Raw genomic sequence first — 25905 nt, forward strand, 5'->3', positions numbered from 1 at the left:
CTCTGGACTTGGTGAATAATTCCTGGTAACCGATATTTGACATTTAAGATCCCCTTGAGACACGAACATGAAAATACTTTGCTTTGAGTAATCATATATGTGTCCGATATGTTGTTTAAATAGCTCAATACCTAGTTAAAATATTTCCCATTACATCTCTTTCTGTTTATGTGCACTGGTTTCAAGAACAGCTTTGACTAAATCATGAAGTGCATGTTATGTGTAACTTTTTTCATTTCACAAAATCATGTTTATACGTGCAAGTGTTAAAACGTGCACATTAGATTTAAAATAGTAACAGAGAAACTTTCCTTGTTCAATAAAGGACTTCTGCATAGTGAAGCTCAAACATTCAAATTAAGTAAAATGAGGGCAAAACGCATGTTTGAGTGGAGCAGAATATTAAAAGCAAGACATTTTTATGAATAGGAAGGTTAAAGTGATCAGAAATAGTTTTGACCTGTGGTTAAGGAACTATTCAGATGTTAAGTAGGCTATAGGTTTTAACTGAACAATCAAAAGTAAACTCATAATGCAGTATGGTTCATTTGGAGTGTTTTTAATATTAGAGAATCATGTTGATTTTGAATATTTATATACTGAGCATTTTGTTTCTTCTTAATGAATACGTGAAGAAAGTCTACTAGTCTAGTTAAACTATTTCAACATGTTTCTAACAAATATACTCATGACAGGAACTTTTTACAAATGAGCGACAGAAAATGTCACCATATTCAAAAATATTCATCAAGGTATTAAAAATAGTTAAAACAGGTTGAAGTTCTGTCTCTGCAGTGGCAGATTGTGAACAAAATACTTGATAAGATGAAGTTGGTTTTTTTACCTTGTTTGCAGAAAGTAAACTGTTATAACGAGTTATCAGACAAATATATACAGCAGTAAAAAGAACAATGTTTTCACGTAGAAGTAACAAATAACAAAAAAGCTAAATAGTAAAGTTAAGTAAAATTACCTTAAAATTGCACCTACAAACAGTACTTGAGTAAATATGCTTTTTTTACATTTCACCACCAGTTTTGACCGAGTGTGTAATGATCATCCTCAGGTCAAATCTGTGTAGGGTGAAAGCAGCTGTCAGTAGCAGCTCTCTTTCACTTTGTGCTCAGCAGGTCGGTATTTTTCCTGCTGCAACGAAGCATATGCATCCTGTGTTTCACCTTCCAGCGCAGTTTTGTCCTCCTTTATTCTCAGGGGTAAAATAGCAAAGATTTCCAATGTAGAGCAGGAGCACACAGTTAAAGTGTTACGTATTTCAATATAGATTTCTATGGAGAGAACTGTTTTTACTTTCAAATTAAACAATATAAGAAAAGACACATTAAATCTACTTTTATTGAAATTAAAATCATGTTTTATCTTGTAGAAGTCCCAGTTTAAAAACTTCACATTTGTTGCTGACTACAGCAGTAAAATGAGGTGAATAGATGGGGCTCTCTTATTCCCACTGGCTGGCAGACTATTGTCATGAGGGCATGACCTTCATTTGTTGCTATTCTGTGTGGAACAAACAAATCAACCTTTCAAGTGCCACAGCATTATCTCTCTCTCTCCTGTGTCAAGCCAAGCAGTAAACTAAAAGGGGCTGAAGAGGGAAAAGTTGTGTATACTTAACAAGGTGATCATTCTTGGGATTCCTTTATGTGCTTGAGTGACTTCAGCCAGAGTGTCTGCTGGGAAATCTAGAGGTGGACAGCTGAGAGAGTTGTCTTCGAGGGGAGTTGTGGGTGTTTAGTGATGTGAAGCAGTGGATTTAGAGTTTGAAAAAGATGATCTTATTCACACACAGCTCTCTGTTTCACAGTGCTGAATAGAAAACATTCAAGTTTTACAAGTCTTACAATCAATCATCTGTACACAGCTCTGAGGAAAACAATGAAAATGAGACAGTGCCATGCTGCCCCCTAGCTGAGAGGCGCACAGATGCCAGATTTACTTTGGGTAAAAATGTTGTTTTTACTAAGAGCTGATAGATCAGAAAAAAAAAGAAAAAATAATTGAATAAATATGATGCAATATGATTACCCAGCTATATTTAAGAAAATAATGAGGATAAATTTTTTTCACAAAAAAGTAGTGACTGTTATTGAACTTGTCTGTTTCTGTGTTCCATCACTGTTCTGCAGGTTTGAGCATTGATAATGAAGAAGTAAATCGTTTGTATGTGGGAGTGATGGCTGGTTTTAATCACCCTGTTGAGCTGTCAGGTTTCTGCAGACACACAGAGACATAAAGGGTGAATTCTCCAGCTCAAACAACCCTGTAACCTCCACATACTTCCATCCTGATGATTACTAGCTTGCTTCAAATTCAGCAACCTTTATATTCTGCTGTTCTCTGACTTTATTGATCACATTGTTAAACCAACAACCACAATGTTTCATTGTGTTTTTGTTTTAAGCAGTACTGCAACATCAGTCAGGATCTGAACAGGGACAACAGAGTAAACATCCGGAGGACGCATCGGGCGTTGAATGTTTCAGTACAGCAGGACAAACCTGCTTACAGTGTTTTGTGTTTTGAGTCATTGTCAATGGTTTTCAAGAAGTTATCAGATCCTTTATTTAAATAAAAGAAGAAATGCCACAGTTCAAAAATAGACCAAGCACTGTATTATTAGCAACGGTTCTTAAAGTATTGTAAGTAAAAATATAATGATTAATAGTAGCCTATACTATCTAATACTTGTAATATTGTAGTATTATATAAGCGACCATTGTGTTTCGTTAATATGTTATTTGATACACTAATGAGTAGTTCCATAGTAAAGAAATCTTTGATCAGTTTTTATTACAGTATGTTTCATATGTATCATATTTTGACATGTATCTTAATTTGAAAAACAACAATAAAGGTCAAATAAATGTAGTGACATATGGGGCTCTACTCCACTACATTTATGTTTAAAGAAGCAGAAAATGGAAATCCCCCAGTATGAGCACCTCAAAACTGTACTTGTAGTTTATTGTGCACCGACACGTAAACACCATTACCCAGGGGGCAGCGCGCGACGCTCACCTGCTTCCTCGACCGCCTGCTTGTTTTTAGCAGCGAGTTACAGTACGGTGTCCCTGAAGGGTCAAGGTTTCACTGCGTTTTACACATCTAGACCACACCGGTCCTGGTCCAGATCTAAAAACTACTATACGTACAGGTCAAACCTGGACTCCATGATCATAAACAGTGTAGCTCAGAGCTCAAAGTCATTTCACTTCCCTTCATTGTCCTGGAGAAAAAAAGAAAAAAAAAGTCATCCCCAGTGACCCTTTAGGGGCTCCGTACTATATAACTTTACATTAACTTCACAAAAATGTCGGCCTTTTTTGTCTGGCACCACAAACTCAAAGAAAAGCACGAACAGAGTCAGATGAGGACCTTTGAACGTCAAATCCTTTCAAACCAGGACAAAATGTCGGCCGGAAGCAGCAAGCTAATGTTAGCACCACTGCAAGCAGCGGGGAGCCTGATGATGTCATGTTAAAACGCCTGCAGCTTCAATTCAGCTCGACTCCAGAACAGAGGGTGCCATATATGTAAGTAAATGACCATCCGGTTTTTTTTTTTCCCCTCTAAACATGTCTGCTCCCATAAAAATCAGATAACAGAACATCACTGTTTACTGTTTCACCGAGTTCCCAAATTAAAAGCCCTTTTGGTTGTCCCCTTGATTATGTACAGTTTTTGTCGTGAACATCAGCAATATCTCCAAGTACCTTTTACTCAAAGGGGAAATTTATCCATTAAGATGTGCTGATAGCAGCCAATACACACCAAAGTAAATAAGGAGAGAATTGGCCCTTTTTTTTTTTCTTTTTTTTTTTTTATTAGTAATGCATTATTAGTTAATAGAGTTGATCTGTTTTAGTCATTTCAAGTATAACAACTATGAACTACCTTGTCATAAAATGTATGAGAATGTAACTATTTACCAAATAAATGTATTGGTGCATGAACTACATTTCTAAGAATTGGCAAGAAATGGAAACACAAATACCTCAGAAGTAGTGTACTGAGCTGATCACTGACTGAACTCCAGAAGCAATGCACAAACACTCCAGCTGTCATTTGTATTTGCTGGTTGCAGCACATTTCTGAAGACAGTGCTGCATTGTGACACTGTGTCATTTCATCACAGACTGCACATTTGTCTGTCAACAGCTGTAAAGGTGCTTTCTTTGTAGCAGTTACTATAACCCAAATTCCAAAGCTGCAGACAAGATGCTGAGTAGACATCAACCACTGTGGTTGGTTTCAACACCGAAATCCTGCACAAACAACTGGTCCCACACAGGAGAGAAGATCAAACACTTGGACTGTAACCTGCATGCAGCAGCTAACAACATGCTCGCCTTACAACTATAGGGAAAAATGAACTCTACTGTCCTTCAGTGCTAGAGAAAGTACTCTTACTTTACCAAAGTCAAATTGGCAATACCTCTCAGGAAAAATTGCAAGTAAAAGTTGTGCATTAAAAATGTTACTTACATAAAATGTGTAAGGATTATTAGCAAAATGCACTTAAAGTATCAAAAGTAAAAGTATCTCAGTGCATAATAACTGATGCATTAATGTGTAACCAGCATTTAACTGTTTACGATTGATCAATCTGCTGATAATCAATCTAGTATGACTCAATTCAGTCATTTAAGACAAGGAAAAATCACAAGTCATCCCGTTTAAGAAACTGCAATCGTGAAATGTGCACAAAATTAACTTCTGAAACTCAGTTATTAAAGTTTTATCGATCCGTTAATCTTATTCTGAAAAGTAACTTGTAACTATAGCTGTCAAATAATTGTAGAAAAAATAGTAGGAAAAAAAGGAACATTTCCCCATTTGTTCTATGGGTAAAAGTTAAAAGTACCATGAAATGGAAATACTCGGGTGAAGTACCTCCCCTGTGTGCTGAAGAACAGTTTGAGTGAATATACCGTCTGCTGCTTTTCTGATTTAAGTTGTCGTGAAGGAGCTCTGTTCAGGAGCAGAGACAATGAGTGACAGTTTTCGCTCCTTTTCTGTGAAACTGTACGTACGCCGTAAACCTAATCACAAACAATGAGAGTATGATCCTCATTGGAGTTCAATATTGTATGTTTATGAGAGAGGACGTCCACATGGATTTCCACATGACATTGGACTTGGACAGATGCTGGGCCGGGTGACGGGGTCACTGATTGCAAATGCAAAGAAACACTATTTGTTTGACGTCCAGTTACTGATTAATTTCACAGTCCTGTAGAAGAACCTCCCATATTGTTCTCTTCGTCTTTGCCATACGTATTTTAACATGACGTGACCACAGAGATTTGTTGAAGAACAACATACAGCTGAACAAGCTCTTGCCAGGCAACTTTATTTACTACAGGCAAGTATTTAAACTTGATTGTTCGGTGACTCTAGTTTCTATTAACAGGGAGTGACTGCAGGGCATTCATAGGAGGAATGTGATCCGGCTGTGAGGATGACTGCCTGTCTCTCCTTGACAAAATCAGGAAGTGTGAACAGATGAGCATGAACTCAGAGTGATGTGTGTAGTGGTTTGGCTGTAGGTAACAATAATATTACAAAATAATGTGTGACGTGCCTTTTCATCACTATCAATAATTTATTAACTACAGCAACTCCTGTACCACAAGACGCTATCTGTATCTGTTGTATAAATAAGTTTATGACTTTTTGAATCAACATTTATAAGTTTATTTTAGTAAGAGTAGCAACAGCATAGTGCAAAAATTACAAATAAATGCCTTGCACTAAAAATGTCTCCTTAGTTAAAGAAGTCTTAGCAATTGAATGGACTTAAAATACAAAAGTAAAAGTATCAATTTTATATGATTATATAATGAGATCATTATTCTACATGTATTGATATGTAAACAGGACACAAATGTAGAAGGTCAATGTGAAGGTCATTTTAACTTCTTCACAGTGCTGCGTCATTTAATAATGTTTCACGAGCTCCGAAATTGATCATTTGTTTTGTGTGTAAAAATTTTATGTGAAAAGATTGTCCAATAAATTTAGTGGAGTAAAAATCTCAGTATTTCCCCCTGAAGTGAAGTGAACTAGAAGTCGAGCATAAAATACTGAAGTGAAGTAGAACCAGCTCAGACTAGTATTTAAATTTGTACTGAGTTAATTTGCACCACTATTTGATAAAAGAACAAAAAACTAAGTTTTAAAGCTCATTAAAGCGCTGAAATAGACCACTAATATTCTGCAGAAATGTTATATTTTTTTTTTTTTTTTTTTTTTTTTTTTTTTTTTTAATCTATTATAACATTCATTTAAATGTTTGGAGTGTATAACCTTCACAGGGAGACTTTGTTAAACTCCTGTGTGAAGTGAAGCGTGCTGCTCCTCCTGTTAGCCACTCCTGTTGATAAGAATTGCCCTACCTGTCCCAGCTCGAGTAAAAGAACCCGCCCTGTGAAACTCCTGCTCTCAGGGCAGCAGGCGCAGAGCAGGGAAGCAGGGGAAATGTGGCCTGACAGGTCTGATGGGAACGCAGAGAGATGCAGTGAAAGGCAACGAGGTTGCTGAGTGACTGTCAAGCCTGTCAGTCAGGTGGATGTAGAAGCAGTCTGGCAAAACAATGACATAGTTGTGTTTGTATTGCTGAGTGTTAAACTGGATTGCATTTGGTCATTTCACTGACAGAGGAAACCTTGGGGCCCCGAGGACTCCCCCCACCACCACCACCACCACCGGACTTAACAGAGTGGAATTCCCCTCCTCTTCCCTGGCCGGAGTCGGGGGCAGATGGTCGCTCTGAGAACTCAGGAAGGAGAGTGAGAGGAAGGGTGGGAGGCGGTCTGGAGAGGGAGAGGAAGACAAGCAAGGAGTGGACAGAAGAAGAGACATGCTACGCTACAGTTCAGGCCGAACTGTCTCCACCACCACCACCACAACAGAGGATTCTCCAGGGTCTTCAAGTGAGGTAAGAAGTCCCAGAGAAGCCAGGACAGTAAAAGGTTCCCTCTGTCTCGCCCACTTCCCCTCTTCTCTTTCTCCTGTTTTGCTGAGCAGTGTTTTTTCCTCCCCTCCTCTGTTTGTCCTCTGTTGCTTTTAAGTCTGCAGCCACTTTTTTCTTGTCCCTGTACAGTGAAACACATTTTCTCAGTGCCGCCTACAGTTTTCTGTTCTCTGATCTTAGAGTTTGTGAGTTTTTGTTCATTGTAGGTTGTGTGGATGTGTCCACTTACACGAGCGTGTAATGGGAGCTGAGTGTTCAGGAGGCTGGACTGTCATGTTTATTTTAACAGCTCTCTGATAAAACGGGCCTTTGTACCAAAGCAGCTTTTTTTTTTTTCCTATGGTTGTCTCATGTCGAATGACACAACATGTTACATAATATTCTGTGAACTGTGCACGGTGTGGGTTTGTTCTTGCAAAATTCAGTGACATAATGTTTTCAAATAACATCTTTCAAAAATATCTGATTGTATAGAATCAAACAAAATCACCACCTGAAGTGTAAACATTATGTAACATACACCAGTTTCACAGTTTCAGGGCATTTACATAAACTTTGTTTGCTTCTCTGTTGCCATTGCCTATAAATAAACCCACAGTGGATCATTGTCTCAGTTTCAGCGACATGCTAATGTAAACTCTTCTGTCTTTTCTCTGATGAGATTAAGCTAAATTCATTTGCTTAGAGAACATAATTTATTTGCCTTTTGTCTGTTTGTTTTTCAGAGGAGGATCCAACGCCTGAGGTTAACTCTACATGCGGGAGATAATGGAGACAAGGAGCCAAAAACTGCAAACTCAGACACAGTAAGTCTTGCATAACCCTAAGTAAAATTCTACAATTAGCCATGCTGTCCAGCCTATAAGTCTCTCTTGAAAGTCCTATTTAGATTTAGCTAAACTTTAATATATAGAGTTAAATTAAACCTTGAAATTCCTCCCTATCAGCTCAATTTGACTCAACTGCTCTGGCATGAAATGTACCCTCACCAACCCACTCTCAAAAACAGTGATGTGGGGGTATTAATAAGCTTTGAAAATATCACCTTAATTCATCTCATAATACAAAAACCGTGAAGCAAAGCTGGTTGAGCCACTGAGATTTATGTGTTTTTTTTATCATCTGGTCCAGTTACACAATCATGACAGGCAGGCATGTGCGTGTGATAATGCACACACAGCTGTTTCACATTTACTTCAAAGCTCTGCTCTGACTCTATTGTAAATTTGCACCATGCAACAGAAAATATTTAAAGATACAACAGCTTAGCTGGAGCTGTATTACCTCAAACTCTGGTAACTAGAACAAACACAGCTCATAAAATTTGTATTTGCTTACTGAAGGGCAAAATTACACTCAGACCTGTCTGTTAGTGGACATTGTGATTATGTGAATTATGATTGAGTATACGCTGCAGGCTGTGTGGGTGTTTGCTGTAGGTGGTTCTGCCCCACCTTTTGTTTGTGTTCAGGATTTGGTCCAGAAGCTGATGCCAGAGTTTGACAGTGAAAGTGTGAGAACTGAGCGCGATACTTCACTTATTGTTGGCTCGGAGGAGAATTTTTTTGGTCCTTTTCACGGTCAGAAAAAATGGTGGCCTGTTTTGTATGAATCTTGGCCAGGCAGCATGGTGTTCGTTCCGATAACACACCTCCACGCTCTCCACTGATAGCGCTGCGGTTATCTCTGAATGGACTTCCCTCTGGGAGGGCGTGACTGTAGGAGCTGATGAAAGAGAGCGGTCTGGTCAAGAGCAAACAAGTGGAGGGAAACATGCATATGCTCAGTGCTGATGTGTACTTCACTGTGTTTGGTGAGGATGCAGTCTGTCCTAGGATGGACATCAGCAGCTCGATCAAAAGAGTGGCAGTTCTTACAGATGTGATGAAAATGATGTGAGAAAATGTAGAGTAAATGAAATGGTCCATAGAAAATGAAACAGAATGATGAGTTGATGATAAGATGGAGATCAGTCTCACATCTGTAAAGTAAATATGTTGCTGCAGCCTGCAGTTGGTTTTTCACACACACATTATTTCTTGTTTGTTTTACTTGTAATATTTGACATGTTTTTTTTTATGTTTCCACTCAACAAAATTCTGCTGTTGGCTGTAGTTAAATTTTTAGATTGAAACCTATCTTATCAGGAAACTCAGTGAAGGACTATATTTCTCAAGATGTTAATACTGCATCCAGAATCAAAAGCCACAAAACTTACTCTGACTTAATCACATGAAAATGAGCAGAAAATCATGAACTGTAGCTGATTCACTGAAGTACTCAAATTAACTGATGCATGAAATGTCTGTGAAACCGTAGGAAACCATATCTGAAGGCCCATGAGGAGAATCTGAAGAGCAATATCAGGGTTCAAGAGGTTAAAAACTCACCTCGTGCCCTCTTCAGCATCATTATGTATTCAGCTCTGAGGTCCCCGCGGGCGCAACGACTCTGCTGTTGTTGTAACAGTTCAAATACCTGCACAGTGTTTAAAGGTGACACAGCATGAAATGGGCTCGATTCAACTGTCCAATCTGCAGACATTTATTAAACTCTTGAGTATTTATGTCCCTTTTCAGACAAATTGCCCCTGAAATTGTTCTGTCTTTAATCCCAGATGTAAGCCTGAGGGAAGGTCAAATGTAGGTCACTCAGGACTGTGATGAAGTTGAGACATGAAATTCATCAAGGAGGAAAGAAATGAGTAAAATATCCTTGTCAGAGATACCAGAGACACGATGTTTCAGCAGGAACACTGGTTGTAGTAGTTCTTCACCTTAAAATTAGAATAGGGTGTGTCCTGCAACCTGACACATCGTGGACACAATATGACCAGTGACTGACCTAGATGGGATGTAAAGCATCTGCTCTATGACACACACACACAGGACACCGCATTGCTACGTTAAGATGAACTCCACCTGCAGCTTTGGATTTCATCTCCATAATGACTGAAAGTGTCTTCAAAGTGAACATGATTCACCCCAATGAAAGGGTCTTTGGGTGGTGACCTCATATGATCAGTGCATGTGCTGCAAACAGATGACACCGTAGGATGTTTGACACTGCACTGACATGATCATTTCAACGGGACGTCTCAGCAGTTTTTACTTGTTTACATAGTTCAGGTAGTCAAAAACATGTGGGAGCAGCTCAAACTCCTCGAGGCCACACAAGACAAAAGAAACTTTGTTTCCTTCCTCCAGCAAAATTACATGCCTGCTGCTTCACCTGCTCCACCACTGTGGTCAAATATAGGCATTGTAAAATTTCAAAGGGGCGGCACATAGCGCTTCGAGGAGCCGCTGCAGTGTTGTTAAAACATAGATGGTTGTACTTTCCTCCCATATGCTGGAATTCACATCCGCCTATTAGCAGGCCTTCAGCATTTCTCAACAGCTTGTCCTCTGTAGATGAAGTGGTGCAGAAATGTGAGGCTCGGCTCCGTCCATGAGACAACACTAGCGTCTTTGTTCTGGTTCCTCCTCACTCTTATCTCTGTGAGATGTGGAGACTGACTCCTCTTTCTCTGGGCAGTAGGTCCTGACTGGATGTTTATGTTGAGTGGAGGTTTTAAAAATATGTTTTTCTCCTTCTAGCTATCTATCTGTCTGTCTGTCTTTCAGTCCGTCCGTCCGTCTATTTAGTTCAAAAGTTCAAACTCATCAACAGACATTAAATAGTGGAAAAGACAATCAAAGCACAGAAAAAAGTAGATTATTTAATCTTTTTTTTTTATATATAAATATATATTATTGTCTATGATACAGGCAAATTACTAAAAGTTGCCCCGCACCTCCACCCTTGAGATGAACGCTGTGATATTCACATAAGTACAATTTTAAAACTGGTGCAAAAGTTTGTTTGCTTGCATTCTTGTTTAGAAAGCAGCTTTTCTACATGTAAAATGACAGTCAGGTGCATTATTGCAACAAAAAATGAGTTGGTGCTATGGGATGTTTGCACAAAGTAAAAATCACACCTGGAACGAAGTGAATCGTAGACAACATCAATCTTGAATATTGGATTTTTTTTTTTTTTTTTCTGCAGGCTGAAAAGAAAGCTAAAGAAAAAGATGTCAGTGGGACACGGAAGAAGAGGAACGGGCTGATCCACAGAGAGAGGCCAGCTGGCAGCGAGACGCCTCAGCAGGTAGACGGACGCGTCCTCATCTTGAATAATAGGCATGAGACTGCGACGCGTATGCTGCCACTGCTCCAGCGTGTGTCACTGACAGTTAAAGTGGTTTCTGTGCATGTGCTCATTGGAGTCATTCATAATGTATTCACGGACTTTCAGCATGCACAAATGCTTGCAGGTGACTGGAACCAATTCCATGTCTCAAGTGCATCTGTTTAAGTCTTAAGAAGACATGCTTATTCATCATGGGATGGTGGGAAATTAGGTCTTGACTTAATTCAGAATTAATTAGTTAAATAATCTATTGATTAGTTGAAAATTAAGTGGCTACAATTATAATAAATGTTAACCAGAATGATCGGGTTTCAGCTCCTTAAATGGTAATATTTGTTAGTTATCGACTGTTGAAGTCATTTGAATAAGTTAAAGTGGGCTTCAGGAGATTATAATAGACATTTTTATTGTTTTACTTTCTATAGTCCAAAAGGATTTATTGATTAATCAAGAAAATAACACACAATAATTGAAAATGAAAATAAGCAATAGCTGTAGAATTGATTTCTCTTTCTAATTTCCAAACAAAACATTTGCCTCTTATTTATATTTATAGAAATGTAATCTCCACAATTCTGTAATTCATCTGTGCCCATGACCATAATTGTCATTTGTTATTTAGTTATTGCATTGTTAGAAGTGGCACACTGCTCCCGGTCTGGTGTGCATCTGTTTTCGCCGGCTATCAGAGGTACAATAGGCAGAAACGGCAGCAGCTCATGTACTGGGTTGCAGAAACATGACACCTTCAATACACTCTGCACCTTTCTTAGCCGTTCGTTCCCAACCTCCTGTTTCCAGTGCTCAGCAGCGGTGCTGGAAATACCTGATCGAGGGTACATACATAGGCATCCACACACCAAAACATGCAATGCACCTGCATGTGTGCACGCAAACACAGAGAAACAATGACACTATGAGTTAGCTTCAGCGGAGGGTGACTACAGAAACCTGACCGGTGTGATCCTGTCTCCCTCAGCACCTCGGGGACATGACCAATGGGGTGCCGGGGACCTCGCTGCAGCATCATGGGCCCAAAGTGTACGGTGTTGTGCAGAGGGCAGGCTCGAACAGACAGCAGGAAGTGATGGCGCGCGGGTGGACAGTCAGTCACCTTCACGATGAGATGAGGTATATCAGAGAGGTGAGGGGAGACACAACAAACAGCCAAGCCTTCAGGTCAATTTTTGTTTCAACATCACGCCATCTGTGCGAAGCTATGTGTGTTGCTGTGTAGATAATACCTGTTTGTTTTGTATATAGGTGAGAGATTCTCTGGAGAAGGTGAGAGAGCGGATGTATGGGCAGTTTGGAGGAATGCAGCAATCGATGCAGAAGCTTTCACAAGAAATCAGGGTAATTAATTATGTAACAGCATGTGACCAGATGCTTAGAAATCCCTCAACAAACTACAAGATGTGAAGCTGTCAATAGATCTGAAATTTCAGTGTGCCATGTGTTTGTGCAGGCTGCCAACACACACCAGAGGAGCCTGCAGTCAGAGGTGAGGATCCGGACGGCAGCCATGGAGAACTTTGATCAGATGAACAGCTCCCTTATTTCTGCTAACATAGGCCTGCAGGTAACAATTCAAAATCCCTGAACATGTGAAGACCTTTTTTTATATGGCGCAGCTGCATGCTATTATAGAGAGGGTTAGCTTGTTAAGTAAAAGAAGTTTCCTTCGCAGAAATCACTCCTGGAGAACTGTCAGAACAGAGTGGAAATAAGAGATGAGGTGAAGAGTTTGCGGAGCACCTGTGAGAAAACACAAGAAAAACTCAGAGACAAGGAGCGAGAGCTGGCTGCAGCTCAGGCTGAAAACCAAACTCTGAGACTTCAGGTAATCCGGCGTACATACATAATCGCTTTGTATGTGACAACACACTTACTGTACTTGTTTACGCACACCCACGTACATCCACAGATTTAAAAACACAGTAGTGGAAGTGCCCGCTCAGCAAATTCAAAGAGACAGTGTTCACCCAGCTGATGTCATGAGTGGGTGCTCAACTGGCTGGTGGCAACAATGATGGCGAGGCACAAGATGAACAAAGAGAAATACAGGAACGCTTCACATCTAGAATCTGTTATTCTTTACCTGACACTGCATCAGTTTTCCACCTGCGGCAATTTACAATGAAATCAAACTTCACTTATTGTCAAAAAGTCACAAAAGTTCTGAGAACTCATCTCCTGTAGTCTGTGATGATAAAACAAGTAATGATCATTTTTCAATAGAGAGCAAATTGCCCACATTTCAAATAACGTTGGCATCTGTGAAATGCTAAATGAAGCAGCTTTGATGCAGCAGGTTTGCTTACATATCATCTAACTGCAGCCCAGCAACACATCAGCTGTATCTGCATCTTCTATTCTGGTGTCAATATGGAATAATCAGCTGACCACAGTCCTAATTTTCGCTGTGCTGTGGATTGTCCAGGTGGAGTCTTCACGGGAGGCCAACAGTCAGGAGCTGCAGGAGCTCTCAGCAAAGCTACAGAGGGAGTACGAGGAAAAGCTGCAGGAGGAACAACGGAAACACAGGGAGGAAATTGAAAACCTACAGGTCTGCATTCTTCACTCCTCATTCACACATCACTCTGTTTCTACTGACAACAGAAACCAAAACGTACACGTCAGAGACGTGTAACGTGTGATGAGACGCTGATCATGCTTTTGATTTTGACCCATTTTACAAAGACTGCTAATTTTTACTCGAAATAATAATTTAATTTAAATTCTTGATAGTGTGATGAGCCATTTTAAAAGCAGTTCCTGTTCACACAGGCTCAACTCGATGAGTACATCAGGCGACTGGAGGAAGCAGAAAGAAACATCCAGATCGCAGAGGCCAAGATTACTGAGAGGGACCTGAGGATTATTGAAGTGGAGCGTCTCCTGGACTGTATGGGAAAAGTAAGACACATTTTAACATCAGACAAGATATCTAATTACTTCTGCCACTCCCTTTAACCAAACACATGGTCTACAGTATACTTTACAAGGTCTGTTGTTTATCTCCGGCACAAATGTGTTCGAAAAATGAGAGCTTAGCTTTTACACGTGGCGTTGTGTTTGAAGGGATTTAACAGTTTGATGTGTTTATCCATAAACATGTCGATAGTTCAAAAGAAAAGTATTGCAATTCATTTTGATCGTTAACTCGATGCCCCACTGGGCAGCTGAAAATATGTTACTTGTACATTTGACTGCCTCAAGCGACAAAAATGAAACATACTGTTTATAATAAATAAATTGATAAATAAATATACCTTGGATTTAAGAATTTCACAATGCTCTGAGAATCATGATTTGAATTCAACTATTGTGTCAAAGAAAAACTGAAAAAAACTGTGATATAATTTCCACAGGAGAAGAGCCAACTGCAGCAGAAGCTGCAGGAATGTGAACAGCGTCTCCGCTTGATGGAGCTAACTGACAAAACAGATGCAACTGCAGCCAAAAGGTACAAATTAAGGTCCAGAAATACAAACATGAGTTTGCCCCAAAAAAATACCTGTAGGATCGATTTATTAGCTTATGGCAAAAAAAGGAACGCAGAACTCACGGTTCAGGAAAACGGGATGGGTGCACGGTTGTGACAAAAATGTAGAAAAAAGGCAGAAAACTGTCACTTGCAGAGCAATTTGCAATATGCAATAATTTTCAATGTGGGCAAACAAACTAACGTGTTTCAGCAATAAGCTGACGATGGCTTACGGCTGAAACACGTTCATTTGTTTTCCCTCAATAAAAATGATTGCATATTGCATAATGCTCTGCGAGTGTTGGTTTTCTGCCTTTTTTCTGATTTATTAGCTTTTAATTAGCTTTCAATCTATCATTCCTTCTTTGTCAGTGGATGGAGTTTGGTTGACATGGCGTCGGATGTGAGGCAGTTATTAGTCTTTGAGTTGGCATCGCTCTGTCAAACTGCTTTTTCCAACAATAAGAATAAACTTTATTGGCACTCAAATTTGAATTGATGTTTGTATGTTACTCGGGGTGCTGCAGCGTTGTGGGACTAAATGGAGGTTGTTTTTAGGTCCAAAGTGTTGCAGGGTGAAGTTGGGGATCTCCGTGAGAGAATCAAACACTTGAACGACATGGTGTTCTGCCAGCAGAGGAAAGTCAAAGGAATGATCGAAGAGGTGAGGAGGCTTTATTTATCCATGTGTAGATGCCGTTCAGTCGCATGGACACGGCTCCTCTGCTCTGCCTAAGTTTTGATAACGGGAGTGGCCGACATATATTTATCAGCTGAAGTAATAGATGTTTGTTTGCCAGCCAGAGTGTGGGTGGATTCAGTGCACACAGGAATATAAAACGTCATCCAACCGACAGTGGTTAAAGGGCGGGGTGTCTGATCCACATGTATAATTAAAATACCCGTTTGGTACTTCTTACAGTCATACTCATTATATTGGGTCAACAGAGACGGTATTCACTTAATACACTTCAAATCAATGCATTCTTGTGTATATTTTTTTCTGGGCGGTGCACAGCAGGTTATCTGAACGTGCAAAAATGTGATTGACGTGAATGCTTTCCACTCCTATCTGGCCTGTGATTAGCACCACATTTCTTGGTTATTTTCAGGAAACTACAGAGAAAATTATTCAGAGATTAGACTCTCTTACAGTAAAGCATTGCTGGCAGTAATTCATATACAGTCAAAACAAATGTTGTCTTGAATTTATGAAGGTTCAATCCCTGCGAGCTCAAGTAGCTCAGAAGGACATGTTCATCTCGGAGCTTCTGGACAGGATTGCCATTGTGGAGTGTGAGGTAAGACGTCACTGTGTGTTCACTGTGTTCACTGTGTGTTCACTGTGTGTTCACTGTGTGTTCACTGTGTGTTCACTGTGTGTTTTGATTACGGTGTGGTGTGGTAATCTATTGCATGGCTACAGTTGATTGACTGGTTTCCTCGTGTCACTGCACCTGTCAAATCACTTTTTTCATGAGAAGTGACTGCAGCTCTTTGCATGTATCTGACCTGACTGTTGTTTCCTGTTTTCCTTTTCCCAGAATAATGAATTAGAAGACAAGCTGAAGTATTTTGTGTCCACACAGAATAGGCCTCAAGAGGTTTTGGAAACCAGGGAGATAGGAGTAGACTGTGATCTGCTCCCCAGGTAGGAGGCATCATGTTAAGTAGCATCAGGTTGTATTCGGTGCTTCATTTGGAAGCAGTTTCTCATTCTGATGTCTAACTGTGCATCTGCAGACGTGAAGTACAGAGGCATGACGTAGAACCTTTTCAGTGTGAACCAACTCATCTCCATTCCATACACCTCCCATCACCAGTCCAACCTCCACCACCAGTGAAACATCCATCACCCAGTCCACCTCTATCACCCATCCAACCTTCATCACCCATCCAACCTTCATCACCCATCCAACCTTCATCACCCACCCAACCTTCATCACCCAGCCAACCTTCATCACCCACACAAAGGACTTTCTCTATACAACCCTCATCCCCGACACAACCTTCACCCTCTCCATCCATTCAGCATCCATTGCGCTACCTAACAATGCCCACCCAGTCAAGGTCGTTCAAGCCTAATAACCCTCCACCCAGCAGGCTGGAGTCCAGTTTACTGAGGTACACTCCTGTTGAATACAGCCGTCTCCTGCAGTCTAGCCCCTCAGCACCTGGTGGGACGTTCTCCTACAACCACCTGTTTGATTCACAACCTGATGTGAGTCCGGTCCCGTCTGGGAGAGACGAGGTGGATGCAGAGACAAACACAGATATACGAGCAAGTTTAGAGCAGTCCTCTTCGTCCCCGTCCTCTTCATCACCGTCCTCTTCTCGAGCAAGATCAAGAGCACCTCAAGTTTATACACCATTCATGAAACTCATGGAAATGACAGCAAAGATTAACATAGAGTAATCTCAAAGCAAATAGTTTGACATTTTGGGAAATTCGCGAGCCAAGACTCAAAAAGGGGAGATAGATAGCAGTCTCACTTTTGCTGGTATCTATGAGGCCACAACTAGAATCTGGTTAGCTTATTTTAGCACAAAGACTGAAAACAGAGGAAAACAGCTCATCTGCAGGCTTTGTCCAAAACTAACAAAATGAGCCTCCCAGCACCTCTAAACCTGGGGAGAAGAGTAAAGGCAACAATTTACCTCATTATGGGATAATGGGAGCAAAAGCCTGAAAACTTGAGGAAGTCACTGCTCCCAGTCAAGAAATAGTTCGGTCTAGAAACTCCTAAATTTTTGAACTCTTCCTTTAAAACTCAGTTGCCTTAATTTGGTCTAATTTTCACTTTTATTATCTTTTAAAAAAAAAAATGCCCTCAGTGACACAGAAATCAATGTTTTAACAGTCTGGAGATTGCACGTAAATATTTTCCTGTCACGTGTGGAGGAGAAGGTGATTCTGGTTGATGATATAAAAAGTCTTGTGTGTTTTCAGCTGATGTTTGCACATAGCTCTATTATTGATAACACATGTTGCTTGCTGTAGCGTGTAAATAATCTGATGCTGTGTACAAAAAGTTTTTTTTAGATAATGAAGGATTGTATTTCTTTTGTTTACAGTGAATGTAGCCTACTTATATTGCTCATGGAGCTAAAAGCATCCAGTCCTATATGAAGGTGAATATGGTATTGTGTGTATTTTCCTAGCATTTTATATTTGCTCTGTACAAATTAAATGAATATTATTTTGTTATTGTCACATTATGTACATAATATTTATTAACATGCCTCTGTGAACAGCTTACTATCTGATACTGGTGATGGGAATGAATCTCTTTATACTGGCAACAGGGTAATATGATAACATAAGATTTAGTTTCTGTACTAATTATGAAACTGTTCAATCACTTTAAAGATATTAATGTCAATGAGGTGACTGCCATTCCTGAGCCAGGCACAAGTATTATCCAGCTGTTGTCTGTACTGCCACAACTGTGTTTGAAAAAGTTTTACGATGTGCCTTTTCCTTAATGATACATATCAAACTGCGACTAATGACGAGAGGCCGGCATATGTTTGGATAATAAAGACTATACTGTACAAGTATCCCGATTGTGTCAATAGATGTCCACACTTACAAAAAGAGCTTTTAAAAATGGTTTGCAGTCCTTCCATTTCAAATTATTCACCCATTTTTACATAAATATCATGCACAAACACTAAAATTCTAAATATGGAAAGGTTTGATGTCTATACTTTGAGGAACTGTTTGGGCATTTGATGATATCAGTGATGAAAATCTGGGGATTCACAAAAAAGTTTTCCAACATCTCCAAAGCTGCATGTAGTGGATTAAAACAGAGGTGAAAATAGACATTTGGCAGAAGAAAAAGGAAAATGTAATTATTTGTAAAGTATATCAAATCATTCAGATGATAGCAGTACCAAGAGGTACTGTATATTTCCACTTGGATTTTGATTTAAAGGACGTCTCATGAAGGTCTCATCCCTGCTCTCATTCACTCTTAGTGGGTGAACAATCAAATGCTTGGTAAAAAGAGTTGACACCGAAAGATCATTTGGAGAAAAAATATGTTTTACAGTGTCTGGTGTGATCTGACTTTATAGATATGGAATTTAGATTCAAAGAATGACACATTTTGGAAAAGAAATAAAGTGTATGGAGACTTTATTCCAACTGAACGGTTGCAGCCAAAATAGATTTAAACTGTCTTTGAACTCCGATTGGGGTTGGAGAGGACACAGCTGGAACTCACTGGTTGAAGTTTGGGTCATTGTCTGTTGAGCCAAGTGAGAAACGGGTTGGCCCAGTGGTTGGAAAACATCCGGACAGGAAATGCAGCTGTGGAAAATCTGAGACTGTGAAGCCTGTTCAGACTAGAACGAAATAAACAGAATAACAAGCCCATCTCTAATATTCATATTGGTGCTAGTGACTACATTTGACCAGCAGAGAGCAGTAAGTCAGCGTCAGTGGCTTTACGGTGAAGAGTTGCAGTACAGCGTCCTGTCCAGTGGGGGCGATAGAGCGCCACCTCCCTCACATGTTCGATTTCCGCTCAAGAAGAAGAATCCTACTTTGAAATGTTGTTGTTGTCTCGTGTGTTGAAGCAGTAAGACTGACACTCAAGAGGTTTCAGAAGCTCTTTAACAGTAAAAGAATCAGTGACTTTTTGGAGCCGGCTAAGTTTAAAGGTTCAATTTTTACCCGAGCTCGCGCCGTTTGTAAATGGCTATAGCTAGCTGTCATTAGCTAACAGGGATGTCCTCCTCGTGGACAGCACCCCAGGGACAAGTGGGAGACCTGGGGAACCAGAGCAGGGAAGAGCTCCGGGAGCTGCTGCTCCGGCAGGAGAACATACTCTCTAACAAGTAAGTTTAACACTCAGTTTATGTCCGTGAGAGGCACAGAAGTTCAAACATGACTCAGTGTGGCACTTCCTGGCGCGAGGACACCATAACAAAGTAGTAACATCACCAATGTCTTCTCTCTGTCCAATAATACGAACTGAAAACACGACATATAGAGTCGAGTTTTGTTCAGTGTGTACTGTTGAGCCTTGAACGTACCACAGATGTCAGCCCCCAAGCCACTCTCCAATGTTACCAATACTGTATGTCAGCATGTCATGTAATAGTTTTTATTTTTTATTATGGAAGGAGCAGACAAAATATTCTTCTCAACAAGTGTGATTATGCTGTCAGATCAGAGAAAGAAACAAGCTGAACAAACGAGTGTAAAAATATAACAAATGCAGATTCTTTCATACAAGGTCAGTTAATGGTTAAATGAGTTTGCAAGTTATGTAAAAAGCATCTTGTTTTTGGAACAACGTCAGCACCATCATCATCATCATCATGTACACAAAATTAGAGAATACGTTTTGGAAGAATGATGTTCACTCCATCAGTAGAGTTCAAGACAGAATCGATGTGTCTGCTGAAAGATTTATGGTGGTTAATTAGTTAAACAAAGCATTGATCTCCAGGGCTGGGAGATGTGGCCAGAATCAAATATCACACTGTTTTTGATGTTATTGATAGTGCAACAATGTTGTAGGGATGACTACTGGTGCTTTCGCAAAATATTTACATAATGAGATTTTTGATAAATAATCATCCGTAATGTGGATATAATGATGACGTGGGTAATAGAACAAGTAGAGCGGCCTGGTAGGTTCAGAAAATGAGATGACTTCATCTTTTCAGCCTTTAAAACCAGGAGAAGACAAATATTATACATGTCACTATTATACAAATGCCCAAAATCTAAGACAATATCTACTTTCATATCAAGATGTAATAAAATATCGATATATATATCGCCCTTGTCAAACATATATACTGAATAATTGCTTTGTGTTGTTTGCAGGAGGTTATTACAGTCTCTTCCTGACAAAGGAAAAAAGATCAAAGAATTTGCAGACAAAGTGCGTCTTGCCACTGAACACCGCAGTGAAGAAGAGAGGAGACAGAGTTTGGTTTGTGTTGCCAGGACAGAGTTCCAGTCCAAGTACCAGCTGGCTTTCACAGTCCAACAACGTGCTGTCTCCACCACACCAGAAGCCTCACACCAACACAGGCAGGATGAGGCTGCTGCAGGCGATGGCGCTGTACAGGAGAGGGAGGTCTTACCTGTCCCAGCTCACGTGCAGGAAAACGCCACTGCGGACGAGCAACAGGACACGCGTGTCTCCAGAGTGGCTGCTTTTGAAACAATGGAGACGGCTGCTGCTGGGGCATCTCTGAACTCTGGGGAAACAACAGAAGGTGACCTGGCGGAGGCCTTGGAAAGGGTCACACTGTCTGAAACTGGTGCTGGTAGCGAATCCAAAGACCCATTAAACAGCGGGGCGAGAGGCAATTACTTTCTTAGAACGCAGATACCAAAACAGCTTCCCTATGAAGTCATTCTGGAAAAAACACAGACATTTTCAGCCCCCAAGAAGCAAAAATTCAAATTAAACCAGTGAGTGGACTTTTTTTTATGATTACTTTTCTGGACCTTTATAACAACAAAATACTTAATTAATAATGCAGATTTTATTCAGAATTCAAGTCATTTTGTCTTCTTCTGTTCTTATGAGTTATTTAACTGTAAATAACAGCTTATTATCTTTGTTTCCAGTCTACCTCATAGAAATGACATCTCTTCATCAGGATCCTCGTCACCTGGTCAGTCCTCTGAGGGCTCATCGCCGCTCAATGCAGAGGCCAGGAAGGAGCGGGACAGAAAACACCTGGATGACATCACTTCAGCCAGACTCCCTCCTCTCCGCCACAATCCGGCCCAGCTTCTTTCTCTGGACGAGTCGGCCGTCCTCCTGAAGGAACAAAGCAAGAAGCAGCAGGTCAGTGCAGCCGAGCCACTGAGCACACTCACTCTTCTGTTGCACACAGTGTACATGTTAAACTGTAGACAGACGGACAGGGTCGGACCCTTCAACTTACCAAAAGGACATTAACAGTCTTTGAATAAATATGTAAGGCTGCTCACCTTGTTGGGTGGTAACATGTTGAGCTAGCAGTATTTGAATGCCTCGGTTAAAATCAGCCATAGTTGTTTGTAACATTGTACAAGCATTTTACAGACTTTGTGTTTAAAAAAAATGAAATGCAACGGACTGTACTGATGTGGCTGTGCTGCTTCCAGTTCCAGCGAGACATGAAATAACAATCCAGAAAATCCAGCTTGTAACAGAGTAACATATTAGTTTTAAATGGCAAACCCTGCTACTGCTGTCACTGCTCAGTCACTCTCTGTTGTTCTATTAGCAGAATTATAGATTTTGTTGCGATGATCACAATCAATTTACCAGTAATGTGGATTTGCACATATTTTATTAGCCACCACAGTTCCTCATCAGATGAGGCTTTAATATGATGCACCAAAGGTTGAACAAGTTCAACTATTTTGCTGTACAACCTGCTATTTTTTTATTCAAATGAGTGAGAATGTGTTAAAATTATTCTGAACATTTATTTTATACAGTAAACAATAATACTTTCAAATACACATACGTTGTTTTTATTTCTGTGAACACAAAAAGTAACAATCAGTTTTTTGTTTTTACAGTAATATGTATTATTTTTTAAGATCTTTATTGAATTTTGTTCGTCATGTTCAGGGTGTTTCAAGTGTATTTTAATAGATGTAAAATGAACTCAGTTATTAAAGCAGACTCATTGATTTGTTGATTTTGCAATTAAAACAAATGTAGTATAATAGTGACTTGTAACATTTTCTCCTGTGTTTGGTTTTAAATAGTTAGAAGTCCACGTCAGGTCCCTCCATCAGCTCTAGAGGGCAGCATTCAGGCACCGTGTATCACTCCACATCCAGCAGTGACTTTAGAGCCAAACGTCAAACAGTGTGCTGTTGACAACTCACGGAGGCTGTTAAGCTTATTATCAGTCATACTTTTGTTAAGAGTTTAATAGCTATGGCTTTGCTGCTTTATAATAATGTGCCTGTTTACCAGCCTATTCATGTCAGCTTTTCCTCTGTCTTGTGTTTAATTTCAGGAGTTGCAGGCCAAGCTGGCAGCCCAGAAACTGTCTGAGGGACTGAAGATCTCCACGGGGAGCTACACTCCTGACGGTGGCCCCACGGCTGCCTACAGAGAGCTTCACGATGAAGGAGCCCAGCTCTCCTCAGAGGAAGACTGATCCTGGAAGGCCAGCTTGGGGGGACCAGTGTGACCTTGGCCCTGAGGGAAAGAGGCTTTGGACCTCGCGATCAGGACCCATCAAACAAGATTTTCACTCCAAGCGCAGGAATTCTTAAGAGAGGAAACCGTCTTTGCATGGTGTGAAGGAATAGTTGGTAACCCAGACTCAGCTCAGGAAACTCAATGGCAGGTTGAGAAGCGAGCTCACTTAAATGTCATTCAGTTTGTTTTGGGTTCAGTCGTTTCAGTGTCCCGGAGGAAGGGTAATACCTTCTGCTGGCTAAATGCTAAATCTGAAGCGTTTTTCACGAGGGCACTGTTTGTCATCAAGATACTGAAACTAATGACGTCATGTCTTTCTGAGCCTGAGAGTTTTGTGTGTTGAGGTTTTTATTTTAGCGTGTTAATAATTATACGCACGTAAAGCTCATCAGCAGACTGTGTCAGCACAGTGGTGACTGTTAACAGCTTTATCTGGAGAAAACACACGTGAGCCTGCAAATTGTTGTGCTATTTTTAAATGTTGAAGAATGTGTAACAGAACTGAATAAATACATCTGATTTCCCACCTGGTTGAGTTTGTGTAAGGTCAGGAAACAATCCAGTTTTACCCAAACTACAGACGCCATGAATTTCCTCATCAGCTTTCTCAGCATGAATCAAAAAAAAAAAAACCTGCAAGAAAATATCTTTCATTTGTCTTTACTAGCGTGACACTTCTCACCAACGAGAGCGTCAAGAAAATGTTTCCCTTGTCAACATTTAATTTGCTCTCCAATCTCTTCGTATCTCTGTGGTGCAAAGCTTAAACGTTTTTCTTCATAATTTTAATGACTTGAAACTCCGTTATACGATACAGCTTTAAAACGGCACTAATGGTGTTGTTCGCTCGGTGCGCTGCTGAATAAAACACCCCCAGGTCACTGTCGGTGCGTCTCACAAACTGCCTTCTGTCAGCTGTAACCAGTGTGATGTTTTTATTACAGCGGGCTTGTGGAGAAGTATGATTTAAAGAAACTGAGCCAGCAGGAGACGGGAGTGTGAGGGCTGAAGTGAGCTCTGAGCTGATGCAGCCTGGTGTCAAAACTGATCAAAAACTGCACAGCGTTTGAACCGTTCCTGAGTTTTTATATGAATGAATCTATCTGCCACCATTAGTTGTAAATATAAGAACATAAATTGCATTATAATTTTAAAGTAAAAGTGTAATGTAGTATAATGTGCCATATTTTCAGGACCTATATGGATAAAACGGTTCGTGTTTGGGACTAAATGTACATTATTTTATGCTGAAACAAGAGTCAAGTCTAAAAAAATAAAATAAAAGGATTTAATGCACCACAAAATTGTGATTAAGTACCAGACTTGAGTTAACTTTGTTATTTTCCGCATCTGGATAAGAAAATGTGAAGCAGCAGCACATTAAAACCGCTCTTCATATCTCTCTAACCTTAATATTTGTGATTAACGGTGATGTGTTGGCATTTTGAATCTGTATGTTCACTTAGAAAAAAGATCCAGTTGCTTTCTTTACCGCTTATTTAAGTTACACAATTTTCTGAGTATAGATAGATGCGAGCTACTTTATTGTCAGGATTCCAACCCATTAATTGTTTTATGTGCAAAATAAATCTGCCAGGTGATATACATTTCTAGTGAAGCTGTGGTCAGCAGCAGGCTCCGATATTCTAAAATCCTGCGAGATGTTATCAGGCAGGGATCCGTCACACACTTGATAAGATTAATGCCGGGTAGTGAACTATTAAGACTTGACACATCTGGACTGCATTTGGATCGTGTTGTTGCTGGGAATGGCAGGCGATGATGGGACGGCAGCAGGCTAATGCAATATGGCAAATACCGTTTCTCAACTTTGCTAATATGTGTTAGATAAGAAGTGCCAGCTACGTTCAGCATCTTTCCGAACTGCCTTTCCCATCGTCGGTCTTCCAGCTCTCACAGAGGACCGCAGGCCATCTTAATTTAAACAGCCTGATTCGGGGGTTTTAATGAGGGAGAAATGAGGCACCTTTTTAGGGGAAATGAGGGTGAGTTCATGCAGGTCAGAGTCTGGTGGTAGATGCTCCCTGATAACCTTTAGTAATTGTTGCTGAGGCATTGGTGGGAGATGAAAAAAAAAAAAAAAGAAAAGATGTGATTGCTGTGTATTTAGACACTGTATCTGATGGGCTCCAGAGTGGCCCCGTGGTGACGTCCAATAACAAATACATGAGCACGCTCCGCAGAGGATCCTCATTGTGCTGGGATTAATTACAGCCTACCTTGCTTACATAGATTCAGAGACTGTTACCAATTATGGGGCACATTTTTTTTTTGCCGTAGATTTTCTCTGTGGTATCTGGCGTCAAACCTGACTCTGAACGTATGTTGATGCTGTTGAGGTGGAACCAAGCACACTCTATAGTCAAAGCTATAGTTTTTTTTTTCTTTACGTTGTCCATTGATGAGGAGGTTGTTTATACTTCAGTTTGAATCCCAGACCCCTTGACTCAGATTAATAAGCTCTTCATGAAGTAGTCTGCAAGTGATTTGCTCCAACTCTTGAGTCCGAAATCACACGTCCTGCGGGAATAGAAATAATTTGCTGTTTGGGAGGGGAAACTGGAATGTGATTTCAAAACTGCCTCTTCAAAGAGCAGTCAGCTCAGCCTTAAATTAGATGTACAGTATGATGTATAGACTGGCGTTAAACACGAGTTAGGCCCTCAGCAGAATGATTTGATTATATCTGCCAGGTTACAAAGTCTGAGCTCATGCTTTTTCCATTCCTTGATGTTTTTGTCATATTTTTTCAGGGCACATGAGGAGATGAAATAATGCAGCACACAGCAGCTTTCTGCAGATAAGGTTACAGCCTATCTTCCCATCCCAATCAGAACCAGCTCTCCCTCCTCGTACCGCACCAAAACTGAATCAAGTGAAAGAGGTTTTTAGTCAAGCCAGTGGTCTGTCACACGATCCCAGACTCAAACTACTCGATGGATTACTATGAAATTTTGCACGGATATTCATGCTCCCCAGAGGATGAATCCTAACAACTCTTGGGCTCTTCTGATTGA

General features: G+C 40.3%; 1 protein-coding gene across 1 annotated transcript; it reads left to right on the plus strand.

The window, feature by feature from the left end:
• Nucleotides 1-6542: 6542 nt before the first annotated feature.
• polr2m (RNA polymerase II subunit M) lies at nt 6543-23393 on the plus strand. The gene is made up of 19 exons (XM_069174466.1): nt 6543-6958; nt 7720-7800; nt 11045-11146; nt 12168-12332; nt 12452-12544; nt 12657-12770; nt 12879-13031; nt 13632-13757; nt 13979-14107; nt 14563-14657; nt 15237-15342; nt 15896-15979; nt 16223-16329; nt 16422-17090; nt 17934-17985; nt 19408-19526; nt 20527-21123; nt 21283-21505; nt 22680-23393. Exons 1-19 carry the CDS (start codon nt 6881-6883, stop codon nt 22821-22823), a joined length of 3237 nt encoding a protein of 1078 aa, XP_069030567.1. The 5' UTR covers nt 6543-6880; the 3' UTR covers nt 22824-23393.
• The last annotated feature ends 2512 nt before the right edge of the window (nt 23394-25905 follow it).

The sequence above is a fragment of the Embiotoca jacksoni genome, unplaced genomic scaffold (genome assembly GCF_022577435.1).
Source record: "Embiotoca jacksoni isolate LCO1_2020_lvr unplaced genomic scaffold, fEmbJac1.0.p SCAF_6, whole genome shotgun sequence".
Lineage (NCBI taxonomy): Eukaryota > Metazoa > Chordata > Actinopteri > Embiotocidae > Embiotoca > Embiotoca jacksoni.